The sequence below is a fragment of the Sorex fumeus genome, unplaced genomic scaffold (assembly GCF_029834395.1).
Source record: "Sorex fumeus unplaced genomic scaffold, SorFum_2.1 ptg000063l, whole genome shotgun sequence".
NCBI classification, from domain to species: Eukaryota; Metazoa; Chordata; class Mammalia; order Eulipotyphla; family Soricidae; genus Sorex; species Sorex fumeus.
Window position 1 is genome coordinate 84,414,153 of NW_026606120.1, and position 19,850 is coordinate 84,434,002.

Below are 19,850 nucleotides of genomic sequence, written 5' to 3' on the forward strand. Positions count from 1 at the left end.
ACAGGAAGAAAAGTCAATCCTGAACCACCTATGCTTGAGCAGGAATGAAAGTGTATCAGTGCAAGTCCTGGTTTGAATCATGGGGCCAGCAAGGTGAGTTCAAAGCTGAGAATTGTTTCCTTTCACCTAGGAGGTGGATTGGAGTCTGAACCTTGTAGGATTCACATAGGGGGAATGACAAGGAGTCCAAGAGGGGGAGTTGACTGTGGGAAGCCCACGTGGAAAGAGAGTCACAGGCAGAAACTTTACTTGAAGTTGTGAGAGGAGAGCAAAGTAAAAATTTGAACAAGAAACGTTCACGTCGACCTCGCATTTAGAAATTTCTAAAACCCAGTGTCAGGCCCCAGCATTCTTCATCTAGTTCTTGTGCAAGCACTGATAGTGGAGTCTTCTACAAGTATCTCTATTTAAAAGGAAACCATCGGGGCCAGAGAGACAGTACAGCTGATAGGGCATATGCCTGGCATGTGGCCAAGCTGAGTTCAATCCCCAGAATGCCATATGGTTCCCTGAGCACCTCCAGGAGTGCCTGAGTGTAAAGCCAGGACTAAGCTCTGAGCACTTCAGAGTGTGGCCCCAAAACAAAAACAACAAAATTCTTTCCAAAAAATAAAATAAAATTATCAATAAATAAATAAATAAATAAAAGGAAATCATCAAAAGCATGAGGGTAGAACATGATCTTAGAAAGCAATTCTATAAACACAGAATCCCACAAGGCATAGTTCAGAAAATTTGAAGAAATATGCTTGCTAATTTAAACGTAATACATTGTAGGCTATTATTTTAAAGAAATGGAATGAATGAAATTGGGTCACTACTTACTGGGCAAAATTTTGTCAAAGTATAATGCCAGGACCAAGTAGAGAAGAGAATCAAAAATCAACATGAAGAGAGTAGCTATTATTAAATATGGGTTGCTAGAAGGATCCAAATGCTCATTAGAATTCACATCATAGTCCAAGTGTATCAGCTGGAAATAAAAAGATACAGATATTGGACTTAAAAAAGGCTAAAAAGAGCATTAATTTAAATATTTGTAAATTATTTATTTTTGCATCTAGTAGACACTAGGATTGAAAGGGTAAATGAAACAGAATTATTATCTGTACAGATTTTTAATCTATTGGTAAACAAAGCAACAAAATTATCTACTACTAAGGAAATTTGGGGGATTAGTGGAAGTGGGTTTAAACATTAAGATTCTCAGGCAGCAGCTGCAAGTCCTCCAGGTGGAATAAGGTAAAAGGTAAAAGTAAAGGCCCTCCCGTTGATCGTCGATTTGTTTGAGCGGGCCCAGTAACGTCTCCATTGGAGACTTTGTTGTTACTGTGTCTGGCATATCGAATACTCTCGGTAGCTTGCCGGGCTCTCCAAGAGGGACGGAGGAATCGAACTCAGGTCGGCCATGTTGGCCGCTTGTAAGGCGAACACCCTACCACTGTGCTATAAAACTCAGATAAGATTAGATTTTAGCAGAGCAGTAAATAGTATTCCATTGAATTTAGGGTGAGGAAAAGGAAAACGTTTTTAGGCAAGGGATTGTATTTAAGAGTGAATATATGGAGGGAAGATAGCATTCAAGTAGTGGGTCCAAATACAATATGCAACACAGCTGTTTAGCAGCATTTAATATTTTTTATATCGTCACTAGAATTAAATTTTCTGAAATTACCTGCGGGACAAAAGTTAAACCTCTCCAAGCCTTTTACAAATTTAGAAACATAAATATGGAATTGGATGTTTGGAACTATTACATGAATTACTTAGAGGCAAATGTGATGCAAAAGTGAAATAGTCACATCCACACTTACCTGTGCCATTCCAGAAGTGAAAGCAAAGGGGCTGAGAAGACATAAGGTCCATTCCCAAAAAGCAGGGAGGTGTCTGTATAACGCTGTGAATCCCAGAGTTCCCCAAAAGACAGTTAGGAGAAAAACCACCAGCCCCGTGAGGAAAGGCTTCTTTACCAACACACTCATCAGGAAAGCTAAAGTTATCTGAAAGGAGAGAAAAACTTCTATGAGTGTATAATTCTATGAGAGTCTTCAGTATGATTTAAAAAGGAATATTGTGGAATAAATGAATAGTTCATTCATCTGAGTTAATTTCATCCTTAGATACTATCTCATGAAAATGCTCAAATAGCATAAACAGCAGAAAATGAATGACTGGAATTAGTGAGAAAAGGTTGGTAGGTTTCTCCTTAAAATAACTGGAAAATAGAGAAAGAATTGAAAGAAGGAGACAGAAAAGCAGAGAGAGAGAGATAGAGAGGGTGGGGGGAAGATTGATATTTAATTCACCAACTCACCAAAGACAGCCCATAGAGGAGAAAAAGGATGAAGACTACCACGAAGCCAGTCAGAACAACCACGTGGGCAGATTTTACAACAAGCGCCATCAAAGTGGCCATGATACAGATGAAGCCAGCATACATCAACCCCCAGGAGAACCTGGTACAGAGACAAACCATCATCACTGAGCCATCACTTCATCATTATATTCATTTATTCATTCCTCAAAGATCTGTAAATATACCAAAGATCTTCTCATATACCAAGAGCAAAGGGAATGGAATAGCTATTAAATCAACAAATGTCTCTGCCTAAAATAGCAAACTGAATCTATTAAATATTGTTAAATAAAAAAAAAACTTCCCTTCCCTACTTCATGGGTGAAGGAGGGCAATAAACAGACAAGCAAGGTAAGAAAGGTGGCTAGTTGTAAAATACCAAAGAATGAGTCTGATTGATAGAATGATAAAATGAGAATAATTAGATCAGATTTCAAGGAAGGCACCCATGACAGTTCTGGACTTCCTCTACTTTTTTACAATTAAAATAATTGTAATCAACATTGTGGATTAAAAATCATGCTGATACAAGTGTCAGGGAAATTTTTTTTTAACATGCCAGAAAATAAATATTTTAGATTTGGTTGTTACATCTGTCTGTTGTGAACACCCAATATTGGCTTTGTAGCACAAAAACTGTTACAAATGATGGTTGTAGAAAAATTTATTTATAGGTATTGAAATTCTAACTTCATATACATTTCTGCATGCCAAAGATAGTTTTTTGGGCTTTTTGTTGAAGCATTAGCAAATGAAAGATGCGTTTTAAGTTTGCAGGTTATACACAAAAGTGTTATAGGTTGCCAACCCCAGTATAGAAAATTTAAGATTAGGTATATAGAGAGATAAACACACAGAGGCTTAAAACACAGATACAAATATGGAGATACAAAGATCAATTTTTCTTACTCTCAATGCCAAGAAATTTCTTTATAAGGGAGAAAAATAAACTATTAAGTTATGCAGATCTGAGGTGGTTTTCTCTACTTTGTAACCAGGAGAACTTAAACTAGCTTACCCTCTACTAAAACTTAATGAGAATTAAATAACATGAATTTAAATGTAGCAACTGGTGTATAAATGAGCCCACAATGAACACTGAAGTTTCTTTTATTCCAAGTAGAAACTGCTATCATGTTTTGGGAGTCTTGCCTAATTGCAATCATTCTCTTTTCTCAAAAGATCTTTGTTAGTCTGAAATGGCCCATGTCTGCTTTCTACAAACCTTTCCTTCATGCCATTCAAATGCTACACAAATAGACTAGCACAACTCTTTCTTAGTGGGACACCCCCTCCCTTGATCTTTTTTAATCCTTATTCATTATATATAGATGTGCATGTATTTACACGTGTGCGTTTTATGTGTGTGTGCTTTTTAAGACACTGTATTAGCAACTAATTTATTTATGGTTTTGTGGGGGCCTCAATTAGCAATGCTCAGGGCTTACTCCTGCTCTGTGCTCAAGTATCATTCTTGGTGGGGCTCAGGGGACCATATGCCGCAGTGTTCAGTAAAAGAGCCAAGATCTGGAAACAACCCAAGTATTCAACAACAGAAAAAATGGATACAGAAGTTGCATAACATATTCTCAATGAAATATTGTGGAGCTTTAATAAATGATGAAATATCCAAGTTTGTTGCAATGTGGGTACAACTTACTTCACTTGTCATAAGTGAAGTAAGTCAGAGGGAGGACAATACAAAATAATCCTCCTCATCTGTGGCATAAAAACAAAACGAAACCATGGACAGTATCAGATGATGACAAATGCTTGGCCTTGCATTGCAAAATTGACATTACCAAGGAGTATAGGAGGGCTGATGAAATAAAGAGGTGAAGTACAAGTAACATAGGGACATTGGTGGAGGATATTGGGAACTAGTAGTGGTGGAGTATCTAACTTTGTGTAATACCTAAGTTGAACACTATTGAGGCCAGATTACTTTAGCTATCATAAAATTAATTTTACAATGAGGAATGTAAAAAAAATAAAGAAATATCAAAATTGTATTTACTCAGCCTACAGAACCATCTATTCCATTCATTCACAATTTGTTTCTTATGAAACATCAGGTTTAAAGATGATACTTTACAGGTCTAGAAATATCGTCTGCTAATTTGTTGTAATTATTTTTGTTACAGGATCAATTATAGTCATGTGATTTACCAGAATGCTGATTCTTGAAGTCCCATCATTGTCATTAGCGACTTCATGTATTGCCTTTCTTGTGTAACATTAACTGATACATAGTAGATGAAAGCAGAGAAGGAGATAATGCAGAGGAAAATGAAAACATCAGTCTCCAGCCCTGCTTGGGCAACAAATGGTGACATCTTCATATTTATACCAGTGACTGACATCAATTCTTCCATCACCGAGTGATTGGTTGTGATCTAAACAAATCAATGAACACATTTTCATGGTTGAATGAATCGCAACCTCAAGTACTTTCTCTCAATTAAAGATAATTATGCATTTCCACTTTTAAGTGTGTATTCCTATCATGATCTGGTGCTCCAAAACTCTTGTACATGTCTATTATTTCTCTTGACTGCTTTGAAGTGAATTTCTCCTGAGCTAAATTTTGCTCATGTTTGAAATTTCAACTAAAATATCACTTGTTAGTTGGTCTTCTCTGATATTTCTCATCATAGTAGCTTCTACTTGACTGTCTAGCACACCATTTTTAATTCCATAATAGAACAGAAACTTTGGTGACGATTGTAAATTTATATTGTCTTCCCAACACACAGTATCCCTGAGGAACTGTGCCAATGCTTGTTTGATTTATGTCCTAATCCTGTGCAATCCATCATGATTTCTTTATAGTAGTCATTCGGTATATTGTGTCAAATTAATTGAATAAAATCAGTGATAACCCAAGGCAGTTCATTACATCACCATTCACCAAAATTTAATTTACAGGCAATTGTTTAAACTTATTACTTACTTCTATAATAGCAGCATTAATGGCAGCCTGAAAAGCTACAAAGCCTTTCACCCAGAACATTGAAGCTTCACACACGAGTTTTTCATCCATTGCTTGACAATGAGCTTTAAGAAAAGAGTATGAACAGAATGGGATGGGACAATCATGATGCCAGAAAAAAAGCATAAGTTCTAATGTTCTACAATGTGACCAAATTTCATGAAATATAGACTTCTCAGTTGAATTTTATAGAGTATGTTCAAAGAGAATCAACCAGAATTTCTCTCTGAATGTGTTTAAAATAAGGTCTTAGTGATTTTTTATTTACTCTTACAATGCTCTCCATTAGAATGTGTTGTTGAGTTTTGATTTTGCATTTCATGAGCCAAGGAAACACTAAACTTTAAAAAATTCTTTGGAAATAATTGTGCAAAAGTCTTTTCTTGAAATTTTATTCAGGAATACTAGTAAATCTAATTTATTTGGGGGCAGTGATGGAAGTGATATTCAGAAAGTCTGGGCGATAGTCCTAGTGGTCCTCAGCCAACTGGGCTCATAATTCATTTCAAGTACCAAAGATGCTGTGTAACTTGGTCCACAGTGCCTGGGATTGCTCAGGTCACTCCAGAGATGCTCAGGAATGTATTATACCCATCTGTGTTGAAGGGCATCCTGGTTGTACCCGGACATGTGATGCTAGGTATTGAACCAGGGTTGTCTGCATGCATGACATGTGCCTTAGTCCCTTCACTATCTCTTCAGCCCCAAGTATAATTCCTTAAAAATATATTTAAAAACTTAGTCTTTATTTAGTAAAGATTAATTTCAATTTTGTCTACAAATAGTCTGTTATATGTATATGCCCACTTTTGCTATCACATATGTCTCCTTGAAAATGATAATATAATATCAAAAAAGTTTTTTTTTTTTAAACTGGGAACTTACCTGAATGGTCTCTGTGTTCTTTCACCTCAGGAATTCTTCCTCCCCAGGAAAACTTCAAGTGGTAAGAAAAAGTATCGTTAAAAATAACTCTTACTGCATCTGTAGAATAGTTCAAGTCCAATTCATCCATGCTTTTTTCATCAGGCCATCCCATGATTGTTCTTCCTGCCATGTGAAAAATGTGGAATCGTGAAACAAACAAGATTTCTATGGGGTCTAATTAAAAAGGCAGGTCTAATTCTATATTCAATTTTGCTAAATCAAATTATGCTAAAGTTTTTTCTTAATTAAAGTCAATTCTGGTCTTATAAAAAAACATTCTTTGTGTTGAGTATTGGGGGGTGGGGGAAGTGCTAACTATCTTCCCCCAAACTGCAAGTGTCGCAAAGCAATTACTTTTATCACATGTAAGTTATGCTTTTGCAAACAAACTATATAACCAATACATTAGAGCACAATAAATTTGAAATAGCAGCAAAAATGATGCTAACATGTAAAGTCCCAGATACACATAGGAGATGATTCCTGACATTCTTAAGATGGTTCCTTTATGTCAAAGGCCTCCAGAGTTTCAGGCTGGTTCAGGTTACAGAGCTGTTTTTCCCAAATATACATTACCAGGGCCCTTATTTACCTGCCTGCAACACTATTAACACTCTTAGGTCGTCAAAGCCAGTTCGTCAAAGCCAGTTAATTTCCCTCAAGCTGGATTCATTTTAATGTATGATCTCTGTACAATTCACCTTCTTCCTTTGTCATCTATATAAATTACAGTATGATAGCAGGTACCAGAAGTTTAATCAAAACCACACCAGATCATTCAGGCAAGTTTATAACTCTACATGGTGTCTGTATGTGTGTGTGTGTGTGTCCCTTTATGAGAGTTGTCATATCACCATTTCTGATTGTATCTCTTTTGAGATATCAGCAACTACTAGCCATCAGTATCCAGATGTATTCATTGGGTGAGTTTCAAAATGGTGGTATAGTCCTATCACTTACTTCTCATTGATTAGCTGATAATATTTACAACACAGTACTTTCCATAATCTAAAATACTATAATTTGTGTAAAATTACTAGTGCTATTTCACCTTTGTTTATACATTTCATAGTATTTATGAACTGATTTCCTTTTATCATTCAGATAAAACTATTACACATATTAATAGTTTTAAAATAGTTATTTTGTGTTAGAATAATAATATTCTAATATAACACATTGAGATCATAATCTGTAAAATTACTGAAAATAGTCTCAGAAGCTTTCAGGTTGACTCTCTAAAAATGTTAGGATAATCCTAAATGATTACATTTTGATATGGACAGTTCTGAGGATAACCTTTTAACATAAAATGTTTTAAATGAAAGATTGGTAAACAGTGGTGGAGGGCCCTCGCCATTGAAAAGAAATATGCATTAATGCTGTTAATTTTCATTTAGAAACCTGAACATTTGCTAGTTTATAAAGGAAATACCAAAATAAATCTGCATATTTTGCAGAAAAGAAAATTATCATGAACTAACAAAATGCATACCTTTCATGAATGGAGCTGAAGCCACTTTGTTCATTATCTCTTGGGTTGTTTGGGATTCCGGTGTAAATGCAATGACATAATTCGAATCATTGAAATTATCTACACGACCCAGATCTTTTGCAGGCAATTGAGGAAAGTCATTAACTTGATGTAAATTCGAGAAAAATAGGTATGCAAACAGTACTAGAAGAAATGAGAAAAACCATTCCTATACAGCAAAAAGAGAAAAAGTGAACAAACAGTAGCTGTGCCATCACAGATTAAACACATTTAAAACAACATTGTCATAAAGCATGGATTTCATTTCTCTTCTGCTAATTTTCTAGTGTCTCAGTTTTCCTTTGTCCTTCAACCTGCACCATCTAAAATAACCCCCTAATCAACTCGAGCAGAGTTGTAGCATCAATTCCCATTGAAATTTCCATAGATTCTCATTAAAATAGTGAATTATACTTTAATGCAAATGTTAAAGTCTGGGTTGCTTGATAATATCGCAACCATTCACAGTCTTGTTGAAACTGATGTGGCAATAGTGAAGAAATGGTAGGTAGTGTGGGTGATTGTCCTCCTAACAAAAAACCTCAAGGTTGGGATAATCCCCTGGGCTAACCAGTCTAGATCATAGAATATAATGAACTGTGCACCCACGAAAGAAGAAAATAAAACAGTTGAGGATATTTTAGTTGTAGAGGGCAACAAAGGAAAAAACAGAATAGGAAATTTTCATGACTTCATACTTTCAGGGTACTTGCTGATTGAGTAAGTTCCCCAGCCTCCGTTCTTTATCTAACTATAGAACTTTGCTGAGCTTGCTAAGTGTCCTTCATGTCTTTGTTAACTTAACCAATGGGAGACAGGTTGGGGGAGGGATATTTACTGAATAAATAGCCTGCTTGTAAACCCACCTCCAATAGCTGTTCACAGAACCCTGATTCTTACACAGTCCTTGTGTGTGTGGTCCTTTGTTTATCTCTTTCTCTGTGACCAGCCCAACCCACTGATGCTGTTGGGCCAGTTTTAGCAGGATTCTAGACAAGGTGTTATGGAATTAATTAAAAGTCAACATCCATCAATAGCAGTTTATCAACAGCATTAAATATAATTTGATCTTTGTATGTAGAAAAAAGTTCCCAAATATGATTCATTAAAATAATTTTAAAGTCTGTGTCATTTTCAGAACATCTAGAATTGAAAATGCAGGAGGATACATTTGAAATTCAGTAGTAAGATTACACTTTATATAAAAGGGATATAGAGCAACACACCACAATAGGGTTATCTGGTAAATAAGATATAGACCTCTTTAAAACACCTTGTGTGTTAGTTGTGAAGAGGCATTATAGCTGGTAGGGTGCTTGTTTTGCATGCGGTTGATCTAAGTTCAATCCCTGGTTTGCCATATGGCCCACAGAACCCTGTCAGGAGAGATCCCTGAGTGCAGAGACAGGAGTAATGCTGAGCACAGCTGGGGTGGCCCAACTTTATATCTGTATTTATACAGTCCCTGCTCTACACAGGGTTTTTTTTTGTATACTTCTATCACCACGAATCCAAACACTTAATATCTATTGTGAAAGAACACAGACATACATTTATAAAAGTGGATGATAACATATAGACCTTTGAACTGCAATAATTTCATCAGTGATTTTAAGCTATTCCATTTTGTATGAATTTACTAAATTCCTACACAAAGTACATCTAATGGTTCCAGTGATCAGAAAAATAACAAATGCGTTATCAATAGAAGCAAGAGTAAAATGTTATTTTTCCTTTGTTTATATATTCATCATTTTCTTCAAATTGATATTGGCAATTGTGTATTCATTTTACAGTTGTGTAAAAGTGCTACAATTGAGCACTTTTTAAACTTTGGTTTTTTTAATTGGTTCTGGAGAATTGGCTTTTATTTTTTTTTAGAAAATGTCTAAACATAGATTTTTTTTTTCAAATGCCTCCAAGTAATTCAGTAGTGGAGCACTTGCTTTGCCTATGTGAGGCCCACAAAAAAAAAAACCTCCAATTATACCTATGCAAATAATTATATAATAATATATGGTTTTTATTTGAAGCACCATGACTTCAATACTGTTAATTGTTTTTTTTTTTAAAGAAATCTTATTTGGAATAATAGATAGGTTTAGGTTTTTTTTTAATTTAAGCCCTCTAATTAGAAATAAAATACATATAAAATTCTGAAGCATGAAAATGAGCTTTTGTGCTGCTTGAGATAATACCTTTACACTTATTCTTTTCTTAATATGAGAAGATAGAGTCAGGTCATACCAGAAAGGTCTCTCTTTTCATCCTCCATTTTTTAAGAAAGTTCTTGCAGAGAAGGGCCCATGTTTGCTGGCCCACGTGTATGTGCCTTTTGCACATTCTGACCTGTTTATTGTAAAAGAAGGAAGGGAAGGAAGTAAATCTGAAGTTCTGAAATAGAAAATATTATGCAATCAAACCCCAAAGAAACATCCTAACAGCTGTTTCCAATTGGAAACTAGAGGAGAGCCAAAATCCAATCTGAGGAGGAGTGTCCAAGCTAAGTATTGAAAGAAACAGAAATTAAAGCAATTACAATATGCCACTTATAGTTACCCCTTCTTAGACTGTCAAAAATTGGAGAGTTGAATAGTGTTAATTTCCCACAATAATGAATGTGCTTCATGTCTGTGGGTGGGAATCCAGACTTCCACAATTATTTCGGTAATTTATTATTATCAGTTCATTACCATTATAACTTTTCATCAATCAAGTCTGCTACTTGAGTACATTGCCAAGGAAGGTCCCACATGGTCCATAAGGGGCCTGTATAGGATGTTCATCATGATGTAGTTTTGTGGTAAGGCACAAACCAATATGGGTATGAAGCATAAGGGCTATTGCTGGATTTAGAAGAAAGGGAGGAACCACTGATATGAAGAGAATGTAACAACCATAATCCAATTTTTATTTTTAAAAGAGAAACTCTTAAGAAATTATTCCACAGTATTCTTTATATTAATTTGTACTATATGCAACACACATTTTCCCCCAATGACTTCCAGGAACTAAACGTTTGCCATTAGAAAACAATAAAAGAAAAAATAAAATAAAATAAAAACAATAAAAGATGACATGATGGTGGAGTATGGGAATTAATGCTGAGTATTAAACAGGAACTATAAATTCAAATATATATAAACAACATAACCAGGAGACAGGAATACTTTCTTTACATTTGGGAACCCCAGGTTCAATTCCTTGGTACGACATGGTTTCTGTAACTATCAATCTCCTACTACTGAGCCAGAACTAACCCCTCAGCACCATTGGTGTGTCTCTCCCAACATAACAAATATAAGTAAGGGGCTTTTCTTAAATTAGTTATATTGTGTGATAGCACAGCGGGTAAGGCCTTGCACATGGCCAACATGGCCAATCTGGGTTTGATTTCTCTGCCCCTCTTGGAGAGCCCGGCAAGCTACTGAGAGTATCTCACCCACACGGCAAAGCCTGGCAAGCTGCCTGTGACGTATTCAATATGCCAAAAACAGTAACAACAAGTCTCACAATTTGTTGTGAGATGTTACTGGTGCCTGCTCGAACAAATTGATGAACAAAGGGAGGACAGTGCTACAGTGCTATACATTCAACATTAAGACTGACTCAATCTTTATTTACTTTTAAATAAAATTCCCCCAAATTCTCAAAAAATAATCTGGCATAAACAGAACTCAAGTAAAGTCGATTAAAAAAACTTATAAATTTTAGAGATAGTCATGCTGATAGTCATACTGACTGGAACAGAGTGACTAAAGGTTGAATATGAGATATGGAGAAAAAAACAGTACTGATACTTATGGAATTTTCCTATGTTCTAGTTTTAAATATTTTGTTAGAATTAACTCATTTCAACATTATAATAAGCCTTTGAGATAGACCCTATTATTTTTCCCTTTTGATGAGAGAATAAGATACAGAGAGTGAAAGTGACTGACCATACATCACTAACAGAGATACAACCAGATGATCAAATGCCAGAAGCGTTTGTTCCTAACCAGCATGACACAAGATAGTAAAATGGGTAGGATGCTTGCCTTGCACTCAGCCAATCTGGGTTTGATTTTCGGCATACCATATGGTCCCCTGAGCACCACCAGAAGTAATTCTTGAGTTCAGAGCCAGGAGTAACCCCTGAACAATGCCGGGTGTGGCCCCCAAACCAAAAAGGCCCTCCCGTTGATCATCGATTTGCTCGAGCGGGCCCAGTAACGTCTCCATTGGAGACTTTGTTGTTACTGTGTCTGGCATATCCAATACTCTCGGTAGCTTGCCGGGCTCTCCGAGAGGGGCGGAGGAATCGAACTCGGGTCGGCCATGTTGGCCGCTTGTAAGGCGAACGCCCTACCCGCTGTGCTATCATTTAAATAAATTATCTTAGAATCAGGGCTGGTGTGGTAGTACAGTGGGTGTGCATTTACCTTGTATCTCACTGACATGGATTCTATCCCCAGAGCCCCAGTTGATCCCCTGATCCTGCCAGAAGCTTTCCCCGAGCACAGACCCAGTAGGAAGCCCTGAGAACAGTTGGGTATGGCCCCCAAACAAAAAAATTATTTTAGGATTATGTGGGGAATCGGGCCAATCTGTGCCAGTTCAAAGACTCTATCAGCCCCTAGACAGGCAGCAAGGAACTTCACAAAGGCTCCACACAAACTCAGCAGTTCATTAAGGGGGGACCCTGTCTGGCATCTTCCAAGCAGAATGGGAAAGGGATTTTCTCTGTTTCTTAGAAATATATTATCAAATGAAGGAAACAGAGAACATAGGTGAAATATCCATTCATAGAAAAGCTGCACTATAATTTCACCGTGAACCACAAATATCCCCTGTAAAGGTCAAATTATTAAAATTTGCCTCAAATTATGGAAAATAGACAAAGAAAGTTTTCAACAATCCTGACCCACATTTTAAGTTAAAAATTAATGAAGAACATTACATTAGTCTAAAATTATTGATAAAGTGCTAAGAACCACACAATCTTCCTTCACTTCACATGCCATGTGAAGTCAAAGGCTGAGAAAGGAGCATGGGGTTTGCTTTCATGTCAGTGAAAATGAGGGAGGAGAGAGAAAAAAGAATCTAGACGCTGAGAATGTTTTTACTCTTTTCAACTGCAACCTTGGGATACACAGGATGAAACACACTTACATCAATGGCAAATAGAACAAGCAGAAATGACCCACTGGCTGGTAAACATAGCCTATTGAAAGGGATTTCTGGAAGGAACTTGGTACTGTCTTTAAAATGTTGCTGCACTTCTGCCCAAACAAAGCCCCGGCAGCTACTCCCACACCCCAAAGCCAGGCCTGCCTCCAGCCAGACTGCCTAGTTAAATATTTTGGATTTTCTGGAGCATGCAGCCACATATGTGGCAGTGCCACATCTCCAACACCTGCAATACCAGACTGGATGGGAACGAAACACAGAAGAAAACCAATTTCAACTAACAAAAACATAAACACAGATGGTTTAACTTGCAACAATGGTTTAATAAACCCTCAGATAAGAATTCATAGTCCCCATGATACGATACAATAATTTTCACAAATTTTCATAGGTGGAAATATTTTTTGATCATTCTGTTAACCATTTAACAGTAAGAAACAACATAAAAATAAATTATCATAGGCTTCCTACAAGGGGTGGTTGGAGAAAATGGAGTCAATGGTGGAGTGAAGGTGACAGTAATGGTAGAATATTGAATTTCTGTAACAAACCTTTGTAAACCATGATGAAAGGTTAATCTAACCCAATGAAACCTCGCATTCTAGGAGAGGGAATTGGTCTAGGGAATGATCTAACAACAGTGACTTGAAGTTTGTTGTGGTGTTCAGAGCTCAAGTTTGGTTAGCTAATAAAATTTTTAGGTTAATGCTGTCTTACTTTGGTGCTATATTGAAGAGGGATGACAATCAGAAAGTTATTAGCAAAGTTACTTCTGGTGATTAAGTTCCTGCATAAAATTACTGATTTTTAACTAGGGGGTCGGAGCAAAACTATGGATATGTTGCAGACAATCTCAAACGGGAAGATCACATCTACTCAACGTAACCTCGCATCTCCAATGCACAAGGTCTAACCCTGGTTTTGCCCAGGGAATTCAATTTTGTGGCAATCCCATCATGACAATCCCATCTCTTGGCTCAAATTAAGTCCTTTGCTTTCTTTATCAATTATAATAATGTATTACTAATCACATTTTATGTTGTATGGCAATCACTGATGAAATGAAGATTGCTAATCTGATATTTTTTAAAACAAGAAAGCAAATAATCCCAGATACTTTTAAGGGGAAATTGCAAGCAGAAGTCACAGCCATGCTGTATGAAAAGGATCACCTACAAGTATCACATACAAGTTTCTGACTTTGAAAAGAGAGGAAGAAAGGTGACAAGCCAGGGAATGTGGGCAGCCTGGAGAAACTGGTTAAAAGAAGAAAACAGAACTCTCCTCTCCATCCTGGAGAAAGGAATGCAGAAGCCAGCCTCTTGATGTCAGTTCAGGAGACTCACATCTAACTTCTTACCTCCCAGACTGTAAGATGGAAAATCTGTTTTGTTTTAAGCCATTAAGTTTGTGGTCATTTGCTAGAGCAGTCACAGAAAATGAATACCAGCAGCTGGGAAGGGGTAGGCACATCAGAACTAAAACCTGAACAGAAAGAAATTCTCAAAGCAGCTGTAGACAAGGGTTTGTGGATAAAACTGCTGTTGGTGGCTTCTTTTAAGATGAGTCCCACTCCTGGAACAAAGGTGGTTAGGGCTTGCATTTGAAATGGTCCATGGAAGAGCAAAAGGATGCAGGAATTATGTGAATGAGTTCATGATAAAATAATGACATAGGAGCAGATTTTGACATTTGCCTGGAGATGTGAACTAAATCCATGTGAAACCTTCTCAATTAAGAAATCAATGCCTTGGTAAACCACAGTATCTGAAGGGTTAAGTATATATTTGTGTGTGTGTGTGTGTGTGTGTGTGTGTGTGTGTGTTGGCAGGGGAGATGAGGTGGAGGGACAGAGAGGGAAAGAAAGAGAGAAATTTCTGTAGATTGATGCGTTTTCTGGAAATCACTTATGAATTAAAAAAATTAATTGTCATGATTGTGGTTATTTGTCCCTGACATTTAAGAATATTTTTTAACTGCAAATCTGGAAGTATCAGGAAACAAAGCACTTTTTATGGTAGTAGCTCAAAACATGTAATAGATCAAATTGTTCTGAATAGGAAGTTGTGTTACCTTAAAATAATGACCTGGCTTTAAAAGCCAGTTATTTCCTAGTCAGATGGAAATTCTAATATTCAGAGAAAAAATATAGTTCACAGCAATTAGATAAAAATTCTTAGATATTCAATAGTGTGATAAGCATGATCAAGAAAATATTTCCCTGAGTTTTTTTGTTAATAAAATTCTCAAGTCAATTAAAACAATCCAAATCTCAGAAGTCATTATATTCACCCGGTGCCTACAATTCCTCTGGAAGCAGAATTGCAAATGAACAAAAAGGATAAGTAATTCAAATATCTTGGCCAAGAGCTCATATTTGCCAAGGGGCAAAATTAAGTTGCATTATTTTTTAATCTATCTCTAGAATCCTAATGAATAGTATTTTCTATTTATTGAAACACACTTTAACAGTGGTGTACAATGGAGAAAAAAATATTAGTTTTCCAAATGGTTATTTAACCACAAAATACTCAGATGATTTGCAAACTCAAAACTCACTGAGTTACTTACAGATTTTTCACTCATTGCATTTAATAGTTTCCATCCCCAAAGTTTGGAATTCCCTCTTTTGAAGTCCTATGTTATAGTTTACATGCAAAATACCACAATTTTAGAGGTTAACTTACTCTTAGGAAAGCTGGAGCAAGAATCTAGAAATAGTTCCTCCCCGGGTCTCTGTGTGTCCTGGAGGAGAATCACATTCCTTTTGGGTCACTCCTACAACATGCTTTTTAATTTCATGTTTATTGTGAACAGTTTCGTTTTAGACTGATTTCCGAAAAGGATTGTGGTCTAAATTCCGTCTGGCTGCCAAAAGCTGCTCACATCACATGGTGACTTCTTTACCAGTTTTCCATTTCTTTGTCTCGCCCCAGTTCCTCAGCAGGGAGTTCGGAGCTGCAGATGGCTGGCTGGACGTATCAAAACATGAGGAACTATCAAATCAAAGAGAATCGAGTTATTTTCAATTAGCTTTTTCCTCCAAGGCCCCCAACGGGAGAGTTGATTCCCAAACACAATTTCTTAAAGAGAAGGAAGGAAGAAGTCAGTGCAGACAAGAAAAAACAAGAAGGTTTTTAAATGATGGCTAAAAATTATGCAAGTCAGAAAGTTGCTCTAAATCTTCCACTGAAATTTCATTCTTAAATTCTTCAATTAAAAGCCTGGCAATGAAGTAGTCTAATTCTTTTCCCAGGGGAACAAAATGAACTCTGAATTTTCATCACATCTCAGTTAGCCATCTGCACAATAGTGGCTGTGTCTTTGTTGAAATGGAAATTAATAAAATTGTAATCAGGATATAACTCAGGTAGAGGACAGGCTTTGTGTGTTTGAGGATTGAGAATCTGGGTTTGAACTTTGGAATCATGCAGATAAGAGAAGAAAAAGAGAGGAGGAGGAAAGGAAGAAAGAAGGAAGGGAGGGAAGGAAGGAAGGAAGGAAGGAAGGAAGGAAGGAAGGAAGGAAGGAAGGGAGGGAGGGAGGGAAAGGGAGAAATGGGGGAAGGAAGAAAGAAAGGAAAGAAGGAAGAAAAAAGAAGAAAGAAAGGAAGGACAAAAAGGAGAAAGAAAGGAAGGAAAGAAGGAAAGAGGGAAGGAAAGAAGGAAGGAAAAAGAAAATAAAAAGGAAGAGAAAAAGAAAGAAAAAAGAGAGAAAGCAGGAAAGAGAAAGAGAGAAAGGAAGAGAGAAAATAAAAGAGAAAGAAAAAATCAAAATACCTGGGCTGAGGACGCACTAGAGCACATGGCAGCATGTGAGGCCCGTGGTCTGAGTTCCAGAACTGCACAAACCCAAACAAAGGAAAAAGTATGACAAAACCCCATGCAGTTTCAAGATCCACACAGCCTTTTTGTTTCTGCAGCAAGTTCCAGGAACAAATAAGCACTCCCTGCTTTTAGGTGTGTGCTCCTTTTCGTGGTGTTCCAGAAATGTTTTGTAAGGGGTCCCATCTCCCCTAAGCTCATTTTTTGAGGATGTATATCAGTTGAAGATAAGCCAGTTCCACAAGTTCTTGGTCATGCATGGCGTTTGTCTTTGGCTGAAGAGGAAAGGTGAACACGAGCCTCTTCTGCAGCTGCTGTCCGCCAGTCTCAGTTCTTCTGCACGTCTTGAGTATGCAACTGCAGGGGAAACGCACTCTTCTTAAACCAAAGAGCTCCTCTGTGCCTTACTGTTCGTGACAAGCACATGGCATTTTCCTTACCTCTCTCCCGTTCCCTTCACAGTTATTCACTCATATTTACTCTGCTGCCAGCTATAGATCCAGAAATTGGAATCCTACTTAGAATGCGAGGGAAGCAAAGTAGAAACAGACGGAGCTTGGTGCAAGAGACTGTCAAACAAAAACAACAGCAACAAAAGCTCTGATTGTTTCTGTATGTGTGCTGCCTTTTGTAGACGTTTCAAATCATCGTGTTGTTTTTGTAGACGTTTCAAATCATCGTGATGAATCACATCACCAGTCCTTTGGATAGAGAAGATACACATGTCAGGGAATAAATTCCCCATAGCTTGATGGCTAGGAGTTTTGGCTTCCTGACCCTTCTCTTTTGGATTTGGATTTTGGTCCATACCCAGTGGTGCTCAGGGCTGAAGCCATAGCATAGCAGGTAGGGTGTTTGTCCTGCATTCAACACACCCAGGTTTGATTCCGCTCTGTCCCTCTTGGAGAGCCCGGCAAGCTACCGATAGTATCCCGCCCGCACAGCAGAGCCTGGCAAGCTCGCCGTGGCATATTTGATATGCCAAAAACAGTAACAACAAGTCTCATAATAGAGATATTACTGGTGCTCGCTCGAGCAAATCAATGAACAACAATGGGAGGACAATCCTACAGTGCAATGCTACTCAGTGGTGCTTAGGATCTCTGTGCTCAGACACTGCACTCATGCTGGAGATCAATCCAACAACTCCTACATTAAAAAGCATGTGCTCAGCTCATTGAGCGAGCTCTCTAGTTGTTCCAGACACTTCTGATCCTTCAGTATGGTGTCCTCTGCCTTCACCTGCACTTTGTGGTAATTTCTGTAATAGCTTTCCCACAATCAAGCTAATTTTGCCCATTTTATTCAACCATTTTCCTGATTATGTCTTATGTCTTCACTCTTCAAATACAAGTTTAGCATCAATATATTTTTTTAAAGGCCCTAATGGGATTTCAAAATTGTAAGGCACTGGCATTACAGCATCAACTTAGCAGCCCATAGGGCACTTATTGTGTGCGGGCACGAATCACTTTGAAGTCACATATGCAGCTTGGGAGTAGACGTGATGCTAACCATTTTACACATGTGACAGGTGAGGCACAGAGAGTTGAAATCTCTCGCCCAGATTCACATGGCTGGGAAGGAGCAAAAGTGGGGCAAAGACCTAGATCATTTCTGGTCTGTGAGCTGCACTGAAACTTGTACATGCCTCAGTTCATAATTCTTTCCTCACTAGATGTGCCCATTTTTAAGGTCTCCTTTCTTTCACATCCTATATTTTGGTCACTCATAGTGATTCCGGCTAGAGCGATAGTACCGCAGGTAGGGCATCTGCCTTGCATGTGGCCGACCTGAGTTCGATTCCTCTGTCCCTCTCAGAGAAGCTGGCAAGCTACCAAGAGTATCCTGCCCACATGGTAGAGCGTGGCTTGCCTGTGGTGTATTCGATATGCCAAAAACAGTAACATCAAGTCTCCCAGTGGAGATGTTACTGGTGCCCACTCGAGCAAATCGATGAACAGCAGGAGAACAGTGCTACAGTGCTAATAGTGATTCCAGCTAATGTATTTGTGTGGAGCTGGAATTTCCCTCTTAGAGTTTTTTTATAATGGACCACTTGGCATGGGGAAACCATTGTGCAAAGTCTTCATCATTGTGTGCAAAGGCTTAGAAGACCCTGGTGTTGCACAGAAAGCTGGAGGAAGTGGTCCAGTCATCTGGTGAGAAGCTGAACTGTGTCCTCTCTCCCTACACTCTTTTCTGTTCTTGCCTTTCATCTTCCTTCAACCCTAGTGACAACATCCCCTTTTATCAGATAGTCTCTCCATTTGGGGCTGGAGAGATAGTATATGGTTTGAGGAGCATGCCTTGCTTGAAGCCCACCTCTATTTGATCCCCAGAACCACATGTTTCCCCCATATGCTGATTCTGGGTGACCCAGGTAATTCCCTGGTAACTCAGGTCCTCACATTAAAACATTAGTTATGTTAGCTGAGACTCACTTGGAAGGTCCCGTGGGCCTGCCCAAATGTGTGTTCATAAAATACGTGTGGGCACTCTTGCCACGAGTGTTTGGTGCTCTGGAGCAGTTTCCCTAACACCTGAACAGACAATGACAATGGACAAATGAAGAAGGAAATGAGGACCAGGCTGGTTGGTGATCAGTTGTAGTTTATTCCAATCTAGTCTCCCTCTACCTCCTTCCAGTCTCACCCATTCCTGTATTCCACCTCCCCATTCCTACTCTCACAGCCTTATTTATAGAGCAAATCATGAAAGGTTGGGCATAGCAATTACACATAGGTGTGGTTGTACAGTCAACAGATGTAAAGTCCAGTAGCTTGGTAGTCACATCCACAAACTGCCCCCGGCACCAGGTAATCTCATCAATGGCCAAAATCTGCGGGCTCTGAAATAAATCTCCTGGAAGAGAGTGACATAGGCCTTACCCATGAGAGAATCTGCTCTATAATCATATTCTAAATTTCAGAATTCCTGGAGCATGCAGCCACATTCAAGGTCATGCAACCTTTCATCATACTCTAGCCCACTGATATACCAAAAGTAGCACACATTTGTTTGGATTTAACACACACGTTTGTA

The 19,850-nt window shown here is 38.0% G+C and overlaps 1 protein-coding gene across 1 annotated transcript in view; it reads right to left on the reverse strand.

Moving 5' to 3' along the window:
• ABCA9 (ATP binding cassette subfamily A member 9) overlaps window positions 1-10,152 on the reverse strand; it is a 75,889-nt gene extending 65,737 nt beyond the window's left edge. Inside the window, exons 1-8 of the mRNA XM_056127435.1 lie at window positions 10,057-10,152; window positions 7,771-7,978; window positions 6,234-6,398; window positions 5,310-5,413; window positions 4,526-4,752; window positions 2,315-2,456; window positions 1,815-2,000; window positions 826-973 (exon numbers count right to left, since the gene is read on the reverse strand). Coding sequence (XP_055983410.1) covers window positions 826-973; window positions 1,815-2,000; window positions 2,315-2,456; window positions 4,526-4,752; window positions 5,310-5,413; window positions 6,234-6,398; window positions 7,771-7,978; window positions 10,057-10,152 — 1,276 coding nt within the window. The remainder of the gene's footprint in view (window positions 1-825; window positions 974-1,814; window positions 2,001-2,314; window positions 2,457-4,525; window positions 4,753-5,309; window positions 5,414-6,233; window positions 6,399-7,770; window positions 7,979-10,056) is intronic.
• Window positions 10,153-19,850: the final 9,698 nt, after the last annotated feature.